Below are 25,187 nucleotides of genomic sequence, written 5' to 3' on the forward strand. Positions count from 1 at the left end.
CACCAGCACAGAAACTAACTGTCCGACGCCAAACCCCTCTTAATCTACAGCTTTATGCAGTCATATACAGCATGTTACACAACCAGCCATGGAGGGCAGCTACTCCGCTCTCACTCAAAGTGAGACAAACACAGCCGAGTCCATGTTAGTTTTATACCAGTACAGATTTCACAGACCATTAAGAGAAACTATTCATCATGATTCACGTCAAATACAACCTTTTACCTATTGGCAAGGAAACGGTACACACAGTGTTCTTTTGGCGTATCTCATTGTTGAACTCAAACGTAGACGGTGCCAAGTTCACAGAGGAGTAAATAGTACCATGTGAATTTCAGCTCCACAGACAGCTGACACTAGCCTTTCACCAGCTCGTTCGCATACTTTAATTACACTTTAACCGACCGTGTGTCATTACAAATCAAATGCACAATGTTTTTAGCCTCAGTGCTCACTATCCATTTTTACCCCCTCTCCGATATCACCCGGTCCTCATCGCACAAGGAACTACTGTGTCAACAAAAAAAAAGTTAAAGGTCTCAATACCTGCTCATGGAGTCCGACAGAGGAGCATTGTGTGAGAGAGAGGTGGAGAGCTCAGAAGGTCTAGGTGCACTATCAGAGCTGAAGATGTATGCCCCTGAAATATGCGGTTGCTAATGACAACCAGCGCACAGGCATTTCCTTGCTAATTAGCACTGCCTACGCAAAGTTACAAGAAAGTTCACTTTCGACGTATGGTTGAGGCCTTGCGGAAACGACCAGAATGGCCGTCAGTCTAGAGAAGAAGGTTCGACACGATCTTAAAACGTCTCACGCAACGCGATACGCTCGTGCCGACATCGGCAAAGGAAAACCCACAGCACCAGTGTGATTTTACTGCACGCAGCTGGGACTCGTGAAAGACCCACAGCGTCTTCACCCCAGCCTAAAGAAGATGGCTGCCACAGCGAGCACCAGCGTCCTTTTTCTGCGCTCACGGGCTCCACTGCCTCGCGGGTGCCTGCGCAGCCGGGGGCAGCTGCGCAGCAGCAGAGCTCTCTCAAAGCCGCAGCGCCGCACGCAGAAACAAAACTAACGCAGGCCCCCGCCACACTTCAATTTCAGTTTCAACTTCTCCCACGCCGCACTTCACGGAACGTCGGTGTCCTGGCGCTGTGACACTTAACACGATAAACCTGGCATGCGGTAAACCCCCCCCCAATCAGGCGCGATCCCGCGCGATCCCCCCCCCCGTTCCGGAAGACTCGGCCACTTTACCTGGAGCCGCCTGGATCTCGGTCCACTCGCTGCCGATCAGGACCTCGATCACCTTGACCTGGGAGTCCGGGCTGGGCTCGCAGCTGGGGAGGAGAAAACGGGGAGGAAGGGGGAGGGGGGAGGGGGGGGGGTAGAAAGATGAGTGCGCGTGCTCCACAGGCCCCGGGGGCTCCCTGGGCGCTTAGCGTATTAGCGTAGCGGGGCGGAGCGGGTCGTACCCGGCGGCCTGCTGGCGGAACAGCAGCGGGCTGAAGATCTCGCCCAGGGCGCGGGCGCTCAGCTGGTTCTTGGCTGCGCTCTGGCACGCCCGGCCGAAGTGCTTGGCGAGGCAGCGGAGGGTGAGCCAGTACTGGGGCGGGACGCCGGGGGAGCCTCCGATCCCCCGCAGCAGCTGGGCGCACTCCTCGGGGTTCTGCACCTCTGTGGGACGCACGAAAAGAGCACAGGGGGGGTTTCACCGGAGCTCTCTCTCTCTCTGTACCCCTCCTCCCTGATTTAACAAAAAAAAAACCCTTCCAACGACTCCCTCCCCCCCCCGATTCAGATCGGTCCGGCTCAGCTTCTGCGCAGGAGGCGGAAAACCACACAGAGATCGCAACGTGCCTGAGAGCAAGGTACGCTGGCAGGTGATTGGTCGGGTGCAGATGCAGGAGATAAGTTTTCAGGCTCTTTTTTACTTCCTATTAACCGCATATATCCTGTTTCAGGGGTCACGTGACGGGTTTGAGAAGCGAGCGTTCGGGCTCGAGAGGGAGAGGAGAGGAAGGCGCTCTCTCTTAATTCGCAAAAAAGCCCTGAGCAGGGAGAGCAGATGTTTGGCCCTGCAAACCACAGCCCTGCGGGACTTCTGCTTCCACACTGTTAGAACACAACGTTCGCTGGCAGGCGCAGGGGGCAGACCAGGTTAATGTTTCTGCTTTGCAGTAATCATTAACCTCTGATATCACTGCACGCTTGCTCTGTGACCCCGTTTCTGGCAGAAGCAGAGCCAGAGGGACAGATTAACCGATATTCAAAAAAGTATGAAAATTTTCCCCCCCGCCTGACCGTTTGCACGTGCGGGCTGGCGGCCGCGGTAAAGCAAACTTCATTCCGAGCTGACGCGTCAAAGAAAAAACCCAAAAAAAACAACCATTCTACATTCTACTGCACGCTTGACCTAAAAAAAAAATGCATGCTACAAAACGCATTTTAAGAGAGGGGTGTCAGACTGAAGCTGAGAGGGAACAGGATCTATCTCCGTGCAGCTCTTCAAAGAGCAGCAGACGTTTTGTGCAAAGACAGGCATTTGCACGCAGCACACGCTCGTTTCCCTTTGATCTCCGAGCTGTGGCCGTCTGCCCTGTCACGCTCTGGGCGACAGCACCCCCTGGTGGTGGCTGACGAGCGCTCCGCAGCTCTCACCATGAGGGGCAAGGAGCCGTGATGGAGGATCAAAGGGTCCAGTCATGCCCCCTCAGAGTAACACCACAGTAGCTGTGTCAACACCGGCGACTCTGGATGTGGGGAACTTCAAAGCCTGCATAAAATCGCTTGCCAGGTGACTTAAAATATTGCATGTGTATTTTTAAAACAGAGTTCCTTTATCTGGAGCTCTCTCCCTTCGGGCAGACGCGTGCTGAGAGCGTGCGGGTTGCCGGGCGGGGCCTTACCTTGGGCCACGTGCACCATCTCGCTGTAGATGGAGGTGGGGATGAGCGGGTGGGGCAGGTCCTGCAGGTACCTCCTCAGGCCGTCGCACAGCGCCTGCAGCTCCACCTGCTCCAGGTCCACCGCCGGACAGTCTGGGGCCACACAAACGCGTCTCAGAGCGCGTCCCTTCACCGTGACGACACATGACCAAGCACGCTCGCGCACGTCTTCTCTATAATACACCTGCGGCATTCGCCTTATCAGAACCCCTCAGTGACGGAAGCAAAGACACTGAATCTCAGGCTTTTACAGCTTCCACACCTGACTAGGGCAGTTTCAGGCCAGGATCGCGCCCAGATGCAGGTGTCCTCACACCCACACACACACGCACATACTCACCACTATCGAAGCACTGTCTGACCTCCAGTCCCCCTCCTGCTGTGAAGGCCCTGTAAAGTGTTGGGCACTCCAAGCCTGCGAACGGAAAAAAGGCCCGCGTTTACCTCCCTGACCGGGTCACGTGTCTCTTAACCGTTCGAACGCCAGCCCAGCCCAGTCCCGCCCCTCACCCCCACGTGCAGCAGCTCCTACCTTTCCTCTCGATGGCCTCCAGCAGCTTGACGAGCAGGGGCGGGGCCGACTCCGGGGGGGCGAACTGCTCCGTCAGGTCCGGCAGCGTGGTGGCTGTGGGGGGGGGGGGGGGAGGAGGGGGAACAGGTGAGTCTCCTGGGACACGGGCCTGTGTGAAAACCCTGTCAGCTCGGGACGAGCCCGCTCTGTACCCCTGTCGCCCCAGATCAGTGAGGCCCTGGATCAGCGAGGCCCTGGATCAGCGAGGCCCTGGATCAGCGAGGCGCTGCGAGCGTCCGCGGCGGCGGCGGCGGCGCTAATCCCGCCGCGCCCGGGCCTCGCGCGCGCCACGGGGGGAGAAAGGGAGGATCAGAGCGGACGCGGCGGGAACATTCCGAGGTTTCCGGGCAACGGCGGGGCCCGCTGGCCGGTGGCATGCGATCTGAGGGGCGCGGGGGTGCGCACACACGCCCCGCTGGCGACGGGCTCCTCTGATCCCACAGCTGCAGGTGCGCACATGAAAGGGCCCGCCGCCGGCCCCCACTTTATTTGGATTTGCGAAAGGGTTATTTTACTGGGCCCGCGTTTCACTTCTTTATTTTATTTTATTTTTTTTATAACCTCCTCAAAGGCCGAACTGTGAAGCCTGCCATTTGGAAAAGGGGAGGGGGGGGGCAGAATTATGAATGGAAGCCCTGTTTGAAAGCATAAGTACTGCCTTCCTGATACTGCGCCCGGCCAAGCCCAGAGGAGAAAATATAATGGCCGCTTTTATAATTACCGCTGTATTATTAGTAAAAAAAAAAATTTTCCGCATTTTTCCGCCCCTGAATAATTCCTTTTGGAGAGAGCCGCCCGGCGCATTAATCTGATTGGGCACGGGGAGCGCAGAAAGGAGGCAGAAATGGCGCCCGGTTCTGGTGCTCAGCGCGTGCTGCCGCACCCGCGCCCACGCCCGCGCTCCCCAGCCTACAGCCTGCAGGTCTTCTGCACCGCACGCCCGCGTGTGAGGAGCGCTCAACAGGTTGGACGGCCTGCTGAGGCGCCGTCTGAGCGGAGGTTTGGGGGGGGCAGAGGGGGGCGGGGGGCGGTCGATGTCGCAGGTTTTCCACAGTCGCAGACGTTCTTCCTCGGTCACCCACTGCGGCCAAAGCCAAGGTTTTATAGGGGGAAAATCTTGGAGCGAAACTGGAAGGGTGTCAGAGATTCCCGACGCTGGGGCTGGGGCTGAAAGGGGACCCGGGGGGGCAGGGGGGGGCCTGGGGGTGGAGGGGGATGCCATACCGGTGGAAATGTACCCTTTCGCACAGAGACATCCTACACTGCTGTCCGTCTGCCACGGTCCGTCCCCTAGTTCTGAGAAAAGCCATTTGCAACTTGGCACTTGAGTAAATTCATTTTAATGCCTGCAGCTGAAAGGGACCAAAAAACTCGGAACTGTGTCAAAAAACAACCCTGAAACACAAACACACTCAGGCTAACACACGCGGAGACACTCGATTAATGTGTAACAGAACAGGCTGTCGACTAATCAGATTCAGATCACCTCAAACCGCTTTCCTGTTCTTCCCCAGCAACGCACGGCAACCCAAGTCCCCTCCCTCGCGCACCGACAGCCTATAGGGCTGTTTTAAAAAAAAGACCTCGCGTCGCACGCGCAGCTGGAGGAGCCCGGCCTTTGTAGTTTGCTGCGAGCTGGGCGGAGCCGCCGCGCTCCGCATACCTCGTGCGCTTAATATATCGCGGTGCCGTTTTTAAAAAAAGAGCCAGATCCCGGGAGCCCAGTGTTTATTTACACGGGCCAGCGCCTCGCCCGAGTCACACAGAGCGGAGCGGGGGTTGGGTTGCTTCTCAGTAGCTCAGGAGACTCGATAGTCCTGGCACCGGCGGGCCTGGGATCGAATGACGCTCAGAAAAAAAAGAAAAAAGAAGAAGAAAAAAAAAGAACGGCGGAGATGTTTCGGGCCGATCGGGTGACCGTTTCCTTGAAACGTCGTGCCACCGCTCGGATCGGGTGGACAAAGGGAGGATTCCTGTCGCGGCCCGGGCGTCGTTAACCCCCCCCTGTCGCCCTCTGCCCTGCTGCCACTGCGCTTACGGGGGGGTGGGGGGGGTGGGGGCACACTTAAACGCTCAGCTATAACTGCACTCAGACAGCGCAATGCGCACGCCCCCTTCACTGGGGCCTGGGTCAGCATTCCCCTTCATATCAGGGCACGTCCCATCCTGCTCGTGCACAGCCGAAAATCCCCTCCGGCATTTTTTTACTGTAGTACAGGTGGGGAGGGGGAGGGGCTGCTCTGCAAATAGCATCCAATCAAAACGTTCACTTTTATCAGGTTTTAATTGGATAACTGTTCCTTCAGTTCAACAAGTGCGCTGAACAGAGAGGCCGTCGCTCTCACAGACCAGTGGCCTGCAATGTGGCGCACACTCTGGGCGAGGTTCTCCAATAATCTACATCTAGTCAAAAAATGCTGTTTAAACAAAAGAAATAAAAATGAAAACACTGTTTGCAAGTCAGAGCATCTTTTGAGAGGGGGGAATCACCCCTTTCTCATCTCTGTGAAAAAAACACCGAACCACAAAGGAGTAAGAATGCTCGGTTGCCCCAGCAACAGGGGTGGGGGGGAAGGAGAGGGCCCCACGGGCGAGCCTGAGCACGCCGGCCCCTGCGCCGCTCCGCGCCGTCCCGTTAGAGAGGGGGGCCTCCTTGGCGCTCGGTCTGAACCGGCTGAACTGGCTGAACTTCAGACTGTGGCCGGGGCACGGGACACACTAAAGATAGCACCGGCGCAGTAAAAATAGAGGCCGCCTCTCCTAACCTTCACTTTACCAAGACGGCTGCGTGTCTGAGAGCTGCTTCTCAGCGTGTTTGGGGGGGGGTGGGGGGGGGCGGGCTGAGCTGAGAAAGCGCTCCTGTGTGCTCGATAACCCAGAGAGCTCGACGCCCTCCCGCCTCTCTCAGGACGCGCCGCAGATCGAGATCCTGCGAGAGCAGACGGGCCGAGACCCGCGCGCGGTAACCTCGGCAGCAGCTCCAGACGCCGTCTTCCCCCGCCGAAGCCGCGGGGCACGAGGTGCTGCTAAACCTTCTGTCAAATAAAAGTCACAAAGCGGGCGCTGGCTGCAGCCCATAAAAGCAGCGCAGATAAGCAGCCTGTTAGGCCAGGCGTTAGTCAGCACTGACATTCCCCCAGAACGGCAGGCCTGGTCGAAGTGTCTCGTCAAAGGCACGACAGTTTTTCACGTTAAAATGGGAGTTGCAAGCTGTTTTTTCACAGTGGTGAAGTGAGACTATGTCTCCCTCTATGGGTCGCATCGTGTATAGCACGAACGCATTCCAAGTCCTTGAACTCCCCAAGATATTTTAGGAGTTACATGCCATGGTGTCTTATTTATTTTGCCGGTGCGGGTGCAGTGGGGGGTAACAAACAAAAAGTATCCTCCAGACAGTGCACCCTGAACATGACACAAATAATCATAACCTTACATAAGCTAATATGATACATAGACAGGGCTCTTATTAAAAATTACAGAACTCGTGTTTGTAAAATACTAATACACATGCATTTCTGCTTTATTTATGAAACCTTTCCATTTGAGGCAGCCAAAAGAAAAGCACCAAATCTGCCCTTATAGGTTTCCCATCCACACAAATTATATTTAAATTAATATGAATGAAATACTTGGTATGAGCGGCACTGAGATTCTTTCTTTTGCGTATACTGCACCCCTGGATGTCTGAAAAGTGACCGGTTTCGGAGATGTGCTCAATTTTTAATGTGCGTGGGCCCTGAGGAGTGCTTAAAAACAACTGCTGTAAAAAAGAGGGGGAGAAGCGACCTGCCCCGCTCTATCACCGCTGCCCTGTGATTAGGCGACATAGGCGACGGTAATCTTGTGATTACGGCTAATGACCAGCAGAGGCTGAGTGTGTTAACGGTGGATAAAGACAAGGCAGGATTTATCGATGCTGTGTAACTGCAGGCTGCTCTGTGCTGCCTTCTATACAAACTTATGCAATCCCAGACAATGTGCTCTATACCTCTGTGCCACTCTGAGGTTAATTACTCAGAAAGCCTGTGCTCTATATCTCTGTGCCACTCTGTGGTTAATTACTCTGAAAGCCTGTGCTCTATACCTCTGTGCCACTCTGAGGTTAATTACTCTGAAAGCCTGTGGCACTGTGCTCTATATCTCTGTGCCACTCTGAGGTTAATTACTCTGAAAGCCTGTGGCACTGTGCTCTATATCTCTGTGCCACTCTGAGGTTAATTACTCAGAAAGCCTGTGAGACTGTGCTCTATACCTCTGTGCCACTCTGAGGTTAATTACTCTGAAAGCCTGCGGCACTCTGTGCCACTCTGAGGTTAATTACTCTGAAAGCCTGTGGCACTGTGCTCTATACCTCTGTGCCACTCTAAGGTTAATTACTCTGAAAGCCTGTGGCACTGTGCTCTATATCTCTGTGCCACTCTGAGGTTAATTACTCTGAAAGCCTGCGGCACTCTGTGCCACTCTGAGGTTAATTACTCTGAAAGCCTGTGGCACTGTGCTCTATACCTCTGTGCCACTCTAAGGTTAATTACTCTGAAAGCCTGTGGCACTGTGCTCTATATCTCTGTGCCACTCTGAGGTTAATTACTCTGAAAGCCTGTGTGACTGTGCTCTATACCTCTGTGCCACTCTGAGGTTAATTACTCTGAAAGCCTGTGAGACTGTGCTCTATATCTCTGTGCCACTCTGAGGTTAATTACTCTGAAAGCCTGTGGCACTGTGCTCTATATCTCTGTGCCACTCTGAGGTTAATTACTCTGAAAGCCTGCGGCACTGTGCTCTATATCTCTGTGCCACTCTGAGGTTAATTACTCTGAAAGCCTGTGGCACTGTGCTCTATATCTCTGTGCCACTCTGAGGTTAATTACTCTGAAAGTCTGTGGCACTGTGCTCTATACCTCTGTGCCACTCTGAGGTTAATTACTCTTAAAGCCTGTGGCACTGTGCTCTATATCTCTGTGCCACTCTGAGGTTAATTACTCTGAAAGCCTGTGTGACTGTGCTCTATATCTCTGTGCCACTCTGTGGTTAATTACTCTGAAAGCCTGCGGCACTGTGTTCTACCTCTGTGCCACTCTGAGGTTAATTACTCTGCTTGTAAAGTCTTCCGTTTGGTTAAAGCGGCAACACCCACGCAGGCACATAATGTGCGGCTCACGCAAGGGTCCGAGTCGCTCTCGTCTATCCTGCAGGAAATCGATACCCGATCCATGCATGGTGGGGGTTGGGGGGTGGAGTACAGAAAGGATGAAAAAAAAAAAGAAAAAAAAAGAAAGAAAAAAAAAAGGCGGGAGATGGCAAGGCTGCAGAAAGTTTCCGGACCACCAGATCGAAAGAGGAACTGCGCTGGCCCATCTGTGATTGCGTAACTGAGCCTCACCTTCCATACACAGGCCTACGGCCAGAATGAAATCCTTTTTCTTTCTTCCTTTTCCTCTGCAGCTTTCCGTCTTCCAGCGCATATTTGAAATGTCTTTTCCTGCAACGTGTGGCTAATCCATTGGGCAGACATGCTTTGCCTCCAGTAAGAAGATTTGCCAATTTAAACTTTAGTCTCTTGAGGCGATCAGTAATGAAACACACGTGTGCGCTCTCACGCACGCAAGCTAATAAAATAAAAAAGCAGCCAATTACTGGAATAGACTGCTACGTTTTTTTCTTTTTTTTTCTTTTTTTAAGCGGGGGAGGTTGAAAAGTGCCTAGATACAACATGTAAATATTTCCTTAAATTTCTTTTGTTGACTCCCAGTAAGAAGAAAGGGTCTTTCACACGTCAAATAGCAGCTCGTTTAAAAAGAGTAAGACATGGCCGTCAGCTGCTCATGGATTTAACTCGGGAGACGCTGAGATGCAGTGTACGCAGGCTCCGAACAGCCGTGTGTGCTTTACACTGACTGCTTCTTAATTAGAGAGGTCCGCATGTCGCATGGGAGCGGTAATGAGTAACCCGGACTCGGCCTCCAGCTCATTATAAACGAACGGAGAGAGCGCGCCTCCAAACCACCTCCGCTCAAAGGTTTTTCCCCCTGTATCTGACGCAGGAGTTAACCGCGGGACGGGACGCGCCGTGGCGACCGCAGGGCGGGGCCGGGCCAGCTACGCATCTGGGGCGATGGTCGGCTCCTGCCGGGGGTTTGCGGGTTCGATTCCCGGAAGAGATGCGTCAGGTGTGCTCTTGAGCTAGAGGGGGCTAGCCTGGGGCTGCTTGGGTAACCTGCCAGTGTGAGTGGGTGATGGATGTAGTCTTGGATCAGGCAGTCTCTTAAGCAAATAAACAAGGCAGTGCATTCAATGCTGTGCTAATTAACACATTAATCAGCTAAAGACCCCGTGAGCAGCAAGGTTCTGTACTTATCACAATTCATTTTATTTCAAGGGTAACAAATAGAACACACAACAATATATTTTTGCCACTCGCTTTCATTAAAAGCATCCGAAAGCAAAAAATAAAAAGCGAAATGTGTAAAATGGTGGCGCGCTGTCTGAAGTTCCCGTCCTACAGCGAGTCATTTCCCGTATGAAAGGCCAATCTCTGGACTGGACTGTGTCGAAATAGGAATCAGATCTAATGTGCGGTCAGTGATCTCTCCTGAAGAGGGCTCAGTGTTTTGGACAGTGTCCTCTCCATGCCGTCTCGAGCCAGGCCAGGGGCGGGAGACAGTGAAGACCCTGCCATGGGGTCTCCTCCTGCTTCGCTCCACCCCCCACCCCCCAGAAGGCAGGAAAACAACCCCCCCCCCTTTCCACTGCATGAATCACCAGCAATCTGACGTTCGCTTCTGCCAATCACGCGTTCCGAAACGCCTTTGAAATCCGCGCGGCTGCAACACGTAGGGTCCGCAGCAGAGCCTCCTCTGGAGACAAAACGAAGCTGAAGGCAGCGGGCCCCCTGACGTCGCGGGGCCCCCTGATGTCGCGGGGCCCCTCTCTGCGATTCGCTCTGCCGCAGCGCCGGCTCGCGGGGCCGTGGCTTCGGTGACCTAATTTCCCGTATCGGTTATGGGAAGCCGCGGCGAAGGACGCGATAAAGCGGCCATTCATGTGGCACTCAGAGAGGCTATCTGTTGTCCTGCCGCATTGTGCCCCCCCCCACCGCCCCCTCAAGTTAACGCCATCAGCACTAAGTACAACGCTTGTACTGATTCATCACAATGCTGAATCAGCCCACTTAGCACAAAACAACAGACCGCGCCAAGCACCAAAAACCACCGCCACGAAACCTGCAGCTGGAGCTGCCGGCGTCAAGCGACTTCCTACTTTCTACAGGCTCCACGCGTTCGTTTTCTTTTCTTTCATTCGCGTTCTTTTCCTCTCGCTGAGGGTGTTCGCCTTACAGCAAAGCTGCTAAAAAAAAAAAACCCAGATCTGAACATGAAGCCCCCAGCTGCCTGAAACCCGGTCAGGAAAGGCAGGCATTCTTTGTGAAGCCAGGCAACCCAGTCTCTTCAGAAAACTGCTCAATGCAGCAGCAGATGTTAGCCTGAGCTCATAAGAGGCCCGGAAGAGGAGAGAACATTATCTCAAACTCCAGCTATGCAGCATGTTCCCTCTCTCTCTCTCTCTCTCTCTCTCTCTACCTCTCTCTCTCCCTCATGCAATCTCATTTTCATTTAATTTGTTCAGTGTAGCCTAATATTAGGTGTTCCATTTTTGCGGTCATATCTGCGTAGACAAAAATGAGACCACAGCTCGGTGTGAAGTAGGCTATTTAGGTCAGTGAATCGAAACTTGATAAAACCTTAAACTGAATCGGTGTTAGCCTAAAGCTTGACACGTAAGCCATTTCAAAGCCCTGCTGTAGCCTTTGACCCCAATTTGGAGATTAATTGCCAGAGAATGAAGGGACATCTTTTAATCCAGCATAGCACAAGAAGAAAATCAGGGAAAGAAATGCAAACGTAAAGTGGTCAAGCTACAGCCTTCCACATGACCAAAAATAGAGAAAGAACTGCGAGAAAGAGGAACTGTGCATAACATACAAGCACCAGCAGGGTGGTCATTTAAAAAAAATCTCCTGCAATGTGTGCCAGCCAGCACTCAAAAAGAAAGAATTAAAAACATCTCAGATGGAGGAAGATAGGATATCTCCATGCACAAGCCGCAGCATGTCGACTAGTCCTTTTAAGAAACTTTCGCAAGTTGTGAAAAGTAAAAACGCGACGACTGATTTCTAACACGCATTTATAAAGCCACCTTCCACGTTGAAAAACCGCATTTAGGGCCGTGTGCCTTAAACAGGACTGCATCAACCAACTGAATAGTCAATAATTACAAGGGATTTAGGTCATAACATAGACCTTGCCCTATGTATTGGCACACTGCTAACGTATACATATAGCCTACACGGCGTGTGTGTGTGTAGGCTATATGTATGTGTATGTATATATATATATATATACACACACACTTGGAAACACTTCTTGCAAACTGGCAAGAAAGTATTAAAGGAGACTGATGCACTAAAATATAGCATTACAGTATAAAGTATAGTGACTGAGAGCAGCTTAAGGAAGGCTTAAGTGTGAAGCGAGAGGCCGTGAGCGGCCGTGTGTTTGGGCAAAGCCGCTCGGGCGCGGGCCTCGCAGGCAGCGCCGGGGGCTCAAAGTCCGCGCGCGAAAGCGTACCGTTAGCGAGGCTAGCGGCTTACAGTCCGTGTTTCCATTCAACAGCGGATTACGGCGCGCGCCGGTGTCAACAAAAGGCCCGGCTGCGCCGCGAGCGGCGGGCCCGGGCGAGCTCCTGCGCTAAGCCGGCGGGCCACGGGGCTGCTGGGGCGCGCTCCGCGACCGCTAGCGGAGGACCGCGCGAAAGCACGCGTCTCACGTAGCCAGCGCCGCGCAGCCATTAGCCTAGCTCCTAGCAGCGGACGAGCTTTCCATGGGCCTGCCTGCCGCTTGAGTTTCTGCTTCTTGCCACATCGCATTTAAAACAAAGGCACTAGCGGTAGCGATAAACGGCCATTTAAAGTCGCCGTTCTCGTCGCTGTCGGACGTTTGCATTACATTACATTACATTACATTCATTTGGCAGACGCTTTTATCCAAAGCGACGTACAAGAAGTGCATTTTCATGATCGTAGACAACTGCTGAACACGGGTTCAGTAAGGTACAATTACTTATTTTGTACAGCTATTTCTAGCTGAGAACAATGAACACTTTGCGTTTCGGATTCGCTTTTTAATCCGGACGCTCTCCGCGCCGGCGCGCAGCGATGTGGGGACAGGGGCGGCGAGCAGAACCGAGCGGGCGGCGTGCGGGGCCGAAGCGCCCGGCCGGGGTGGGGGCCCGCGCACATGGGCCCGGCCGGGGTGGGGGCCCGCGCACATGGGCCCGGCCGAGAGGCCCCGGCGGAGCGGAGCGGGGTCTAAAGAGCCTGGGAGCCAAAAAAACCGGCAGGAATTCCTCCCCGGCTCTCTCCACATCTGCTGCTCTGAAGTCAAACCCCTGTGGCTCAGAGGGCCCCCGTGCGCCCCCCTCCCAAACCTCCCCCCGCCCCCCTGCCCCTCCTCTGGCCCTCGCTCGCCTCCACCCGGAGGCAACCCGAGGAACATTATTAAAACATTAAAAATGCTGCAGGATGGGGGAGAGGCAGAGATAAAGAGAGTATAAGAGAGAGAGAGTGCAAGACAGAAAGTGTGAGAGAGAGAGAGAGGGCTAGAGAGCGAGAGAGAATGTGTGAGAGAGAGAGAGAGGGCTAGAGAGAGTGCGTGAGTGAGAGAGAGAGAGAGGGCTAGAGAGCGAGAGAGAGTGTGAGAGAGAGAGAGGGCTAGAGAGGCTGAGGAGAGAGAGCTAGAGGCGAGAGATTGTAGAGGAGGGCTGAGAGCAGAGAGAGAGGCTGAGACGCAGTGGCTGCTGTAATAAATCACACAGGCCAATGCTCTGAAGCAACAAGACTCCCAGCTCGCAGCTCCACCCCGCTCCACCCCCCTCCACCCCCGCCAACGGCTCCACAGCCTCTCCGCGGAGGGAACACAGGGCCCTTTTCTTCTCCGGGCTGCGCGTCTGCGCCGCCTCCGCGCCCGTGCCCGCGCCGCCCGCCAGCCCGCTCTCCCCGCTGCCAAGCGCCCCATCCAGCCTCTGGGGATTTCACAATCGTACCAGGAAGGAGCGAGCAGGGAAATGAAGCGATCGGCGCCGTGGAGCCAGGAGAACGGAGCGGTTCTCAGCGTTCTCCTGCACCTCACCCCCACAGCCTGGCGATGGGCTCCACAAGGCCAGTGCAGATCATCAAAAAAAAACCTCTACAAAAACTGCAAGGTGCTGTTTTTTTTTTTTTTCCCCTCATCAAATATTCGCCAGTATTCATATAGGTGCAGTCTGCAAAATACCAACGCAAAGCGTCGAAGACACGCGCTCCGAGTACAGTGGCTTTTCGTGTTTACATCCAGAACAAAGGACAGCTTTCTGAGAAACCACACCGTTGACGGTACAGCATCACAGCAGGGCATGTCCCAAAGGCTGGCCAGTGATGGTGGTTTCCTCTTTTTGTCTGGTGAGAGCATGAGTGTTTTCTGCCCGTTTCATTTATAAAGCCAACATCCACTATCCAGTCACATGCTGAGTGCAGCCCATAACTGCACCACCAGCGACCGATGACTGTCACAACAAATCAGTACACGAATGGTTACATTTTAACTACAGCTGGGAATATGCAGTTCCAATATCTTTTTTAAAAAAAAACAGCAGCTGTTGCTGATAGGATTCATTCCCCTGCACCTCATCCATTAAAAGAAATTATCTCTCAGTTGTCCCGCAACTGTTTAACCAGTAAATGTGCCAAACTTTCAAAACCGTTCGTGTCCAATTGGCAGTACAGGGAATGGAAATAAAACGCACAAATATGCCAGACCCAAATGCTACTGGGCAGCATAAAGGAAAAAAGCATTAGAGTGGGGGTGGGGACTTCCCAGCAAGGCCTGAATAATCTCCCTATTAACGTCCGGAGGCATACTGGGTGTTCACTTTCAGCCCTCCTGCGTCACATGTAGATTAGTCGGCATAAAATATCATGACAGATGCAAAATCCTTTGAGTCTGAAACGAGATGGAGTTTTATCTGCTTTTTTTACGCAGCTGGGACACAAAGAGGAACAGTAGAGCTCGTGTAACGTCGGGCTGGTGACGCGCCGCGCTCGGACCACAATGCACTGCGCCCTGGAACCGCGCCAGCTGCATTGTCCTCCGGGCCTGGTTAGCATTCAGCGGGGCCAGAGTGCCACTTGCAGCGCTACCAAAGGCAGCAGTCATGCACCGCGGGGTCGTTTTTTTTGAGCCCAGAGTCACGTAGTGCCGAAAAACTGGACGAGAACGGGAGACGTGCCTGCTTGCCGCTTTTTGGAGACAAGGGCACCACCAGCGCGTTGGCATTTGTGAAGTTGTGTGCCACCAGCACGTTGGCATTTGTGCAGTTGTGTGCCACCAGTGCGTTGGCATTTGTGCAGTTGTGCACCACCAGTGCAGTTGTGCAACACACATTCTTCAGTAATCTCAGTGCAAGTAGTGCAACGGGAACAATTCTCCCTGCACCCCCTTATTAAAACCCTGCACAGAGAACTCATAAACTCACGTTCATAATCTGAAGTCCTGCCAGCAGCTGTGAGCCAGTAAAACATCAACCTGTTTTACCATCAGTGTCTATTTATATACTTGATTGTTCCATCATAAATCCAATAAAATTCCTTGAAATTGCAACTAAAAAAGTGCTTTTCAAGGATTCACCGAGAGTATACTTCCCACACGTCTAAAAGAACATTAACTAGGCGAGTAAATTTACCATTTACTCTTTAGTCATCCAAAGATGAAAATGTCTGCCAAAATGCTCAAAAAGAGAATACTGGTAGGAAAACTCCTCTCACGTTTCTCTATTTGCATTCCAATTCACTGAAATTTGATCTCCAGTTCCCCGTTTTCATGGCAACTGGGTGGGTGTGAGAGTGAGCAGGAAGTTGACTGATGATTTACTTGGTGACCCACCAGCACAGACATTTGTGTGCCCATAACCTTTCAAGATGTAGAACCTTTGTAAGGATGTTTCTGAACAGCAGAATCTGCCAAAATAAACATTACCAGGTGCGACAAAAAAGCACCGCTAAAAAAAAGCAGTAGAACCCATAGAGACAATGTGTGAATGCGACCAATGGAAGCTCCTTGGCTGAACAGAATTGTTCCCTAAATATAGCTATACCTTGTCATCCACAACTTATTTTGGCCTACAAACAACTTTAAAAAAAGATTATTCCAGAAATTCTGGAAATAATTTGCTTCTACGGCACATTATGGGAATATAGCATTTTCCTGAATATGGCCTACTGAAATTCAGCTGGCTTCATAAATAATGGACAATGTTACATTTCACCCACCAACATCTTGCAAGTGCTGATATTCAAGTCTTATAACTCAAAGTCAAAATGCACCGTTAGGCTCCGATATCACTGTCCATTTTTCCTTTGTGGATCAACTTTCTGCACCACGGTTGTTTGCATCAACACAAATTTACCATCTCTAACTCCACCACAGGTTGTTGCAGGACTAGTAGAAAACTCTGTCTGGCTAAGGGCAGAAACAATTCTTAAAGTTTGTGGCACAACATAAGCTTAGTCTTGAACTCAGGTTACTCGGCATAGCTGAACTTACTTGAACTTCTACATATCTGAAATGTAGGCTATGTAAATTCCAATTCAAATGGGATTCAAATTAAGAACTAAATTGGAACTGGAAAGTTTAAAAATGCTATTTAAAAAAGAACACAATGGAACTACTTTATCCACTTCACAATTATGGGATTCTAAAATATTTAAGAATTTCATTCTCAGTCCCAATGGAAGTTGTTTTGATTAAAATTAATAAATGCAAACTACTCAAGGAAAAAACAGATAAAGCGTATTTCACACCTCTGCTGCATTATGTTACTTATATAAATGTACACATGTGACACGAAACAGTAGCTTTGAGATAAACATAAATGTTCAGAAAGAGCATTTCTTTGGAATTTCAGTAATTATACTAAAATGGCTGTGGTCCCTCCATTTCTGTGACATTTTTAGAGTAGCATTTTCTAGTGTGCAAAGGAAAGCGGCTATTTGTTTTCAAGGCATACTACAAATTTTTTTATAATGAAAATATTATAAAACAACTACGCTCAGTGATATCTACAATTCTACTGGCAGCCTCTGTCTCTGCACACACTTTCCGAATCCGTGCTCCTCTGCCTGTATTTCTTCTAAAATGTGTTTGGGACGTTTCTCGGCTTGCCGCACTTTTCTGTGTGGGGAGGGGAGGTTGTGGCTACAGAGCCTGTGGGGGTTCGATCAGGATACAGCGGAGCGTTTGTAGCTAGCTACCGCGATGGCAGAGGTGAAGAAGCACAAGTACAGCAAAGCGAAACGACAAGCCGACAAGTTCAAAGCTCATTCAAAAATCAGAGTCAACCTTGGAATTCCTCAATGGCGACAGCTGAAGTTCACGAAGGGGATAAAAAGCAATGTGGAGTGGGGGTGATTTCTGTTGGACCTGTAAGTAATGTTGCTTCTAGCTATCCAGCTAGCTATGATACATAGCTGAAGTCAGTTACTCAGGGTGAGTGGGCGGGGTTGAAGGCAGAGGAGGGGACTTCTTTGATAGTAAACCCAGGACCACCGAAAGGCTAAAAAATCCTGCATAGTATGCCATTAAAGCACAAAATTCTGATGAAAAATTATATGAAACCACCAACACTCACAAGATAAATCTCTCTGTTGACGATGAAGTTCTCCTTTATGGGTAAACCCCAAGCTTGCTTTTGGTCATATGAACATGTATCATGCTGTCACTACAGTGGTAAAAATTATGAATAACGTCACAAACCTAAGGTTTCACACGCAGTACACCCTCCACAGCATAACACAGTTTCATGGTTGTTAACACCAGAGCTTGTTGCGCAAAATCTATTAACAAGAAAAGTTGGCCAACTGGTTATGTGAATAATCTGATGCAAATGGTGAAGGTACAAGCACAGGATTTGTGCTTGATTCTTCAGCAGCACGAAAGCCAATAACGTACATTTAAGCAAAATAGTAAAATACAGCAAACCATCATACTGTTGCTACTTGGGTGCTCTGGATGAAACGGTTGTTTAAATGGTTTGAAATGCAGGCACATGGCTTACTTTAGCCAAAAACAGCAACACAAAATGAGGGTGGCAGCTGAAAGTTGCCTTCACAGAGATGAAGGCCACTTGCTGTTGACTCACCTTGCTCTGTGTCCGAGTCAGCTTTGGAGGCGCCAGGAGCGACAGGCAGGGGTCTTGGCGGCCTTGGTTTGGGCGTTGGGGGTGATATCTTCTTCTTCCCAATGAACTCAACGTAGGTTCCAGGGAAGTCGCCCTTCTCCTGTGTGGTTTCATTGAAGCCGGGCAGCCAACCAATCTCCTCCGGCTTCTCCTCAAACCCGTCGGCATACCCCAGTGCCAGTAGTGCCCCCTTGCTCACGACCAGTATGTCTCCAATGTGCAAATCAATGTCCTCTTCTCTCTCCTTCTTGTAATCATAGAGCGCTCTGTACTGGTATCCCTCTGCACTCATCTTGTTAGCTTTGCGTTAATGATAAATATTCCAGAGGTACCACAATGATAAATGTGTCCCACACTGATAATTTACTGGAGCAGATTCCCTCCCCAAAAAAAACCCTGTTACACAGATTTCAGCAGATACTTTTGTTCACACACACACACACACATAAAAATACCTCCACATGCAATTTTTTCATAGAAATACTCAAAGTCCTTCTTATGGTTCTCTGCAGAATTTTTGGCAGATTGTGGTCATTTCTTCAGTTGGTGAAGGTTGGTGTTAAAGTTCTGCAATGGGTTGCACCTTTATGGTGCTCCTGGTAAAATGTTCCCATCTGTCTAGAGCCAGCTATGGTAGCACAGAGAACTCATCCCTGACCTGGAAAAAAACAAAACAAAAGCCATTTACTACACATTGTATAAGTGGGACACCCTCCAGTGGGACAGCTTATCAGGAGTGACAGCATGGCTTAAGAATGTTAGGGTGTAGGTTACTGGGCTTGTGACCATAAGGTTACAGGTTTGATTCCCCCTGCTTGGTAAATATTCAGACATATAAATAGGTGATATGTAAATCTATGTGACTCAGTTCAGCAACCCCCCATCCCCCCTTAGTGTACATAGTCTTACCACACAAAAAAAAAAAAACAATTGGATGTGTTTATATATAATTCGGGGAATTCCAGGACATTTTTGTTGGACGAATTTCTTTCTCCTTGAAGCAGCAGAAGTTGACCAGTGAATTTCGCGGCACACATTTTCTCAAATTTGCCAAGAAACTCTCAAATCAATTTACTTTGTAGCTAGTCTAGATAAGTTATATAAAAGGCATGTTAGCTGCCTGTACATGCTTATTATATTGCACATTATTAGAAAATGTATAGATCAAATCATTCGTTTGCAATTATGTAACGCTACACACATCAGTGTGACATACGACCAGCTGGCCAGCGAAACTGACTTCAATCAGTTAGCTACCCAGTACAGCTAACTTTAACCAGTTACCTACCCAGTACAAGCAATCGTGTTTGTAGCACTAATCCACTTACCTAGTACCGTTACCTAGTCAATCTGGCTAGACAGCCAACGTTAACCACTATCAATAATACAGCAGCAGGACAGTTTAGCTAACGTTTCATATCCCAGTTAGCTATAGTTAATTCTACGCATGCAAATCCAGCACATTTGTAGCAACTTGATGTTAAGATTTAATGGTATATTAGTTAAATGTATGAAAATACATTTGCTAATAATCTTAACTAAATTCGGGCTCTGGTCGGTCAGTTAGCCAAACTCACAAACTCCAGGGAAGCTAAATGAGTGACCTTACACGCCGTTGTATAACTTAGTGCTTGCATCAGACAGAATACACTTAGTGCTTGCATCAGACAGAATACACATTACGTAGCACGTTTAGATTAACGGTAGTTAACAGCAACACTCCTGCAAAGAAAACGCAAGTGTTATACTAGTTAGCTAGCCTGGAATCTGACAGGCAATTCTGCTAATTTGTGCCCGTCTATTTATCGAGCTACAGCTAGCTAGCAACAAATAATTAGCTAGAAGAGAACTTTGTAGCTCAGTAGCTATCCTGCCATCTAGACTAGTTTGCTTACAAACTGGCAGCAAAGTTAACGTGCAACTTTATAGACGCGAAACATTACTTAACACGTATCTATCTTTAACGTTTGACAAGCACCGTTATTTGATGAACTAGTTCGCTATGATACCGTATACACTTAGGACAGTGTCAGTGATCAACCGAAGAGTCGACCGTTAACAAACGTTACTCTATTTGTAAGAAAAAGCACAAGGTTCGCAAATGAGCGCATGTTAGATTAAAAGAAACGCTTCAGATAACGTTAAATATACATTTCTATCATGTTAATCTTTGCGTCGCCACTTATGTCCAGTTGAAGCAGAAACACAGAAACCACATTGCAACTCACTTGCACGAAAGGGGCCCGAGAACGGAATGTTCCTTCCTTCCCGTAAAATGATAGGCACAGTCACGATACCAGTCGCCAGCTAGGTTTAAAGCTAGCCACAAATAAAAGACAAATTAAATACAGCGTGAACTGAGCTCAATTGCCGATCCCAAATTGTTCAAGAAAACTTCTAATCGTAGAGGGTTCCGATCATTTGTTAAAGAATAAAGTCTGGTTCTGCTTCGAACACTCCTTTACAGTCCTCTCTTAGCCACTATCTTCAGCGATACTCCGCTCGAACGAACCTCTCTGCGGAGAAACCAGTCTCCCCTCCTCTCTGCACACACACACTCGTACAGAGACACGTCAATCAAATTGCGTCAACTCCCAGATAAAGGTACGCCACTACGCCATCACCATACTCCGCCCTCCAAATGTCGGACTAGTCAGACGACTCTCAGTGACCGGTCATATCCAGACTGTTCGGTTGCACGCAAGCATGTGGAACGCCCGAAAGAATTGCATAATCCTTGCATGTAGACCTATATTCTGCGTGCAGACTGCTGTCATGTTCCATTTCATAGCAAATGTTTGAAAATTTCATGAAAGGGTAGGCTACACAGAATTATAGCATGGCTGTTTGCTAGACCATGCATGATACTCATACCCATATCAAAGAATTCATTTGTACTCTTTGTTAAACACTTCTGTGTCATTTTAAAGTTTTCTGCTTCATACTCTCACACAGGAGTCGTAGCAGGCATTTTGTTAACCTGTTATAACCTGTTATAGGCCTACATGCTCAGGACATACCTTACCACATTAGAGTACACTCTCATTTCTTGCAGTCACAATTGAAATATACAGGTGCATCGCTGACACAGATGGTCTTAAAATAATTTCCCTGGGTACAAAGGAGCTTCCTTCACAACACATACAAGTGCACCTTTTCTCCTACAAAGTCAACAAAACTGCCATTATTAAGGTTTGGTTTATGCAAGCACACCGCTTCTTTCCATTCCTCAGTCCACCAGTCAGGTCCATGCAGTCATTGAGCTGGAGACATCATATCTAGCTTGTGCAGGTAGGTTATCTCGTTTGTACAGGCAGCTTATGGGTACCTGACTAACCAGAGGAGCGCAACTGAAATCCTTTTCTCCCCTGGTGATGGTATGGTCAATTATGAGCTACTCCATGGGGCCACTGGCATGGTTCAAATTAAACACCAGACCACGGGGTTTGCAGTGCCTTAACATGGTGAGCATCCACTGTAGCCCCAGAGCATCATTTTTAAACTTGTATCATATGCATTTGTAATTTATATAGTAGTATATATAGGACTGTTTGTGGAAACACTTTTAATACTTGAGTGTCAAATAGTGGGTCCCATGCAAATTCATATTTTTTCAGGATCCATTATACTGTGTGTGAGTGCGTGCGCGCGCGCGTGTGCGTGTGCGTGTGTGTACACGCACACAGCAATTTTGACCTCTTCTGGGGAAGGTAAGATGAATTATTGCTCTTGTGCCCTTGAGCAAGGTTCTTGTGTGTTCATGTGTTTGTAATTTATATAATGTTTAGTGTGTATATATATATACACACACACACACACACACACACACCTTGAATCACCTTGCCTCCCCATCAAGAGCTCAGAACTGTTTCAAAGTCTTCTTCTGCTGTCCACATTCATTCAGACCAACAGGCCTTTTATTTACCCTGTATTTATGTATGAGCATTCCACCAAGTTCCACCAAGTCTCGCAACCTAAAGAGGGAGCTTCCAATAGTTTGACTGTCCACATCCCAAAGGGCATAAAAAGTTATTGAAAGTATGTTATTTTCAATGTAGGTCAAATTATTTTAATTGAGTCACATTTTATTCATCTTGTATTATTGGATTTTAAAGTAATTAAGGAGAATGAGAAATTGAATGACATGGCCAGTATAATTAGAAAAATAATGTTTGCTCTGTTGAGCTGAAAAGACCCAGATTTGATTTTATTGCAAAGCAAGTTGTCTGCAGTTTTCTGTTAATATTATTTTTCCTTTGTCATATATGGTTTTTCCATTAATGAAATGAGTAATGTTGTATAAGAATTTGAATTGCATACTGATTTCTAATAATAATAATAATATAACTTCAGAATGTCCTGCCACATGAATGTTGTGTCCAAAATCAATCTGGATAAGAGATCCCGATAAATGCAGCAATATAAAGATAGATAATTATTGGGGTCAATGAACTCTAGGCAGCATGCAGGGTACATCTTCATTGAAATTATAACAGCAATGAAACTAACAGCTAATGCATGTTTTGCTTCCACATGTTGAAGGCAAATATTCCTTGAAAAAATATATATTTCATTTCAAGTTATTCAGAACTCAACATACAACACATGCCTCAGAAGAGAAATATAAAAAGGCATGCTAGTAAACCCATTCAAATTCTGCTCAAAAACAAGATCTCATGAAACTTTGTCCTGTTACATAATACATTTTTCTGTCAACCTTTGTTATCTATTTCAGGGTAGAAGTTCTTTGTTAGATAACATCCATAATCTAGATTACAGGACACTTATACATCACCAGTATATATGAACAGTGCATACACTGTAATGTAGCCATAATTTATCATTTGATTTACTAAGCATTTTACAGCCATACAACTATTTGTACCAACTGTTCTGTAAACCATTAAAATTCAGTGTGTATTTGCACATTGTGTGCACACGGTACAGCAAACTGTACAATACCTCAATGGCTGTGATTTTGGGCAAAAAAAATGTATTGCCTTTGCTCCCAGTTTACAGCCCAAAGTCCTATAACTGTTTATGTTATTGAATACTTTTACCAGTCTGAGTTTGCAAAAGCCCTTGATGATGTTCCACTTCTCAAATGTAATTACTATTTCAACAGTGACTGTAGCGATAGAATTTCCCAGGTGCAATTTAAAAGGTACTGAATCAATTGTGGCTTTGAAAGAAAGAATCATTTGTTAATCTCAATAACATTCTGTATGGTGGTATTCAATATGGAGTATAGGGGAATCCAGTAGAATGCACAATCCAAGGCACATGACCATGATTGTGGGTGGCCTAATTATGTGGGGGTGGGGGTGGGGGAGGATAGTTACCCAGCAGAAATCCCCTGGAAAGAATACAGTTTAAAGGCGCTGTGAGCAGCTGTGTGTAGAACCAAGCACTTCAAGCGCAGCATCATTCAGAAATCAAAGGACGATACCTTTCAGAAGCCGGACGTACTGCAGAATGGAGAAGGGTGATAACATCAGGAAGGGGAGAGTCTATGGTAACTGAAAGGGCTTTTGTGATAGTGACGCCACGTTGGTTCTTGTTTCATAGCACTCTTTTGGTCAATTTACCCCACTTATAATGCCCAATTTTTTTAATTCACATATACTCTTATAGTCAATAAAAAACTGTATAAAACCCTCAGCTGAAGCATCATTCGTTTGTTGTTGTAACACTATTTCCATTGTAAAGGTTTAAAAAAAAATTATATTCAGGAATATATAAAATGGTACACTTAAAATGGGTCACTTTAACCACAGAAATTAGCTTCAAAAAGTGGATCCAAACAACTAAACCTATTGGCTTCTTGTCTCTTCAGTTATATTTTAAGCATTTGTTTTGGTTCATGGCCAGCCCAGGACATAGATTTTCACAAGCAGAAAACTCAGAGTCATTGAAATTCAAAATACAGTGGGAGGGATAGAAAATTGGGTTTAAAACTAATTGAAAGGCAGAGATGGGATTTGGAGTTCTATCCCCGGTGATGAAAACGAATGTTTGAACCACTAGACCATATAATCCCTACATTCATCCCTCGATTAAATAGTGAATCAGGCAGGGGTGACCCATCTGCCATTCTTGAAATAAACCATTAAGTTATTCTCATTGGCAAAGCTTTGTTAGGCCAGTTGCAATGGCTCTACCGTAGCAGAAGGCTGATAAATTTTCCAGACCATGCTTGCAAGAGTCTGTGGACAAACTGTTACACAGTTAAGTGATTGTCTTTGTCGAAGGGGGGCAGAATGTGGATGAATGTGGATTAGTGCAAAGTCTTCACTGTCATAAACATGCGACTGAACAGTGAATGGGTATTGTGAATAGGGTTTATCAACTCACCTTTGGGCATTACAGCTTTGTGAATGCGAGCTCAGCTACAGCTACAGTGACTGCCAGACTAAGGTTTCAACCGCAGGACACATTTCTGTTAATATACAGTACATGTGTAAGCTGCACGGTGTCATATGTTAAGTCATTTAGCTTTTTGCTCAATGTCCCATATTCATGCAGTAGATGGGGCAGACTAGGGCAGAATGGAAAATTCTAATGCATGTGATGTATATTAGTTATATTTTTCACAAAATAAGGGCTACAATATTTAAGGATCACAAAAACATAAATGTTTCAAATGAAGACAGTGAGAGGTAACTGCAAGAGAAGTGCAAACATCAAGAACAATAGAGTGTTACAGTGATGATGTCTTTCTGTAGGCCAACTCGGAAGTTTCTACCACCACGGGTTCCCTTGGCAGATTGTCGCGTGCAGGTGGGCTAGTACAGAAACTTGGGTGGGGGTTCCCAGAATGCGCCCATTGTTGTAGTTTCAACGTAGCAACTTGTTAGCAACTTACTTTTTTAAAGCACACAACGGCTTCGGAATTCACAGTTGAGGTATTAATGGGTGTAGTTTATCTCGTTGAACAGACCACGAAACTGTCTTAGGCTCACGTTAACCACAGACCTTATTTTCTGCAGAAAGCAAAATCCCTATGGGACAAAAGCATTGGAAATCTGCCGAGGGAACCCATGGCTGAAAAATACGAATTCACGTCTGTGTTTTAGCACTATAAAATGTAACACTGTATTCCTCTATTTAAAAGAGGAACTATCGTTTATTTGTGTGTGGTGATTGAGCAGAAAGGCTGTCTATGAAATAGTCGGCTCATTGGTTTATTCAATACATTGAAGTGCTGACTTGAAGTTCTGTCTAAGACAAACATCCAAAAAACCAGAAGGCATCTGCAGTATAGCATGTTTTGTTAATGGATAGATGTAGTTAATATCATTTCAGTAACCATTGTAGAGTTTATTTGGGGGTTCGATAATACCTAATGTCTGAAAATTCCAGTCAAACTATAGCAATGAAAGAAGCTGTCAGAGGCTGCA

At 48.0% G+C, this 25,187-nt stretch overlaps 1 protein-coding gene across 2 annotated transcripts in view; it reads right to left on the reverse strand.

Annotated features, from left to right (window-relative positions):
* The window catches only part of pik3r1 (phosphoinositide-3-kinase, regulatory subunit 1 (alpha)), a 33,529-nt gene extending 13,228 nt beyond the window's left edge, over positions 1-20,301 (reverse strand). Inside the window, exons 1-7 of one of the 2 annotated variants that reach the window (XM_064309471.1) lie at positions 20,016-20,301; positions 17,749-18,445; positions 3,484-3,576; positions 3,292-3,366; positions 2,913-3,044; positions 1,479-1,680; positions 1,261-1,343 (exon numbers count right to left, since the gene is read on the reverse strand). In XM_064309471.1, the coding sequence (XP_064165541.1) occupies positions 1,261-1,343; positions 1,479-1,680; positions 2,913-3,044; positions 3,292-3,366; positions 3,484-3,576; positions 17,749-18,079 (916 nt within the window). In that variant the 5' untranslated portion in view covers positions 18,080-18,445; positions 20,016-20,301. The remainder of the gene's footprint in view (positions 1-1,260; positions 1,344-1,478; positions 1,681-2,912; positions 3,045-3,291; positions 3,367-3,483; positions 3,577-17,748; positions 18,446-20,015) is intronic. The other variant, XM_064309470.1, reaches the window with a different exon arrangement.
* Between the last annotated feature and the right edge of the window lie 4,886 nt (positions 20,302-25,187).

The sequence above is a fragment of the Anguilla rostrata genome, chromosome 14 (genome assembly GCF_018555375.3).
Source record: "Anguilla rostrata isolate EN2019 chromosome 14, ASM1855537v3, whole genome shotgun sequence".
NCBI classification, from domain to species: Eukaryota; Metazoa; Chordata; class Actinopteri; order Anguilliformes; family Anguillidae; genus Anguilla; species Anguilla rostrata.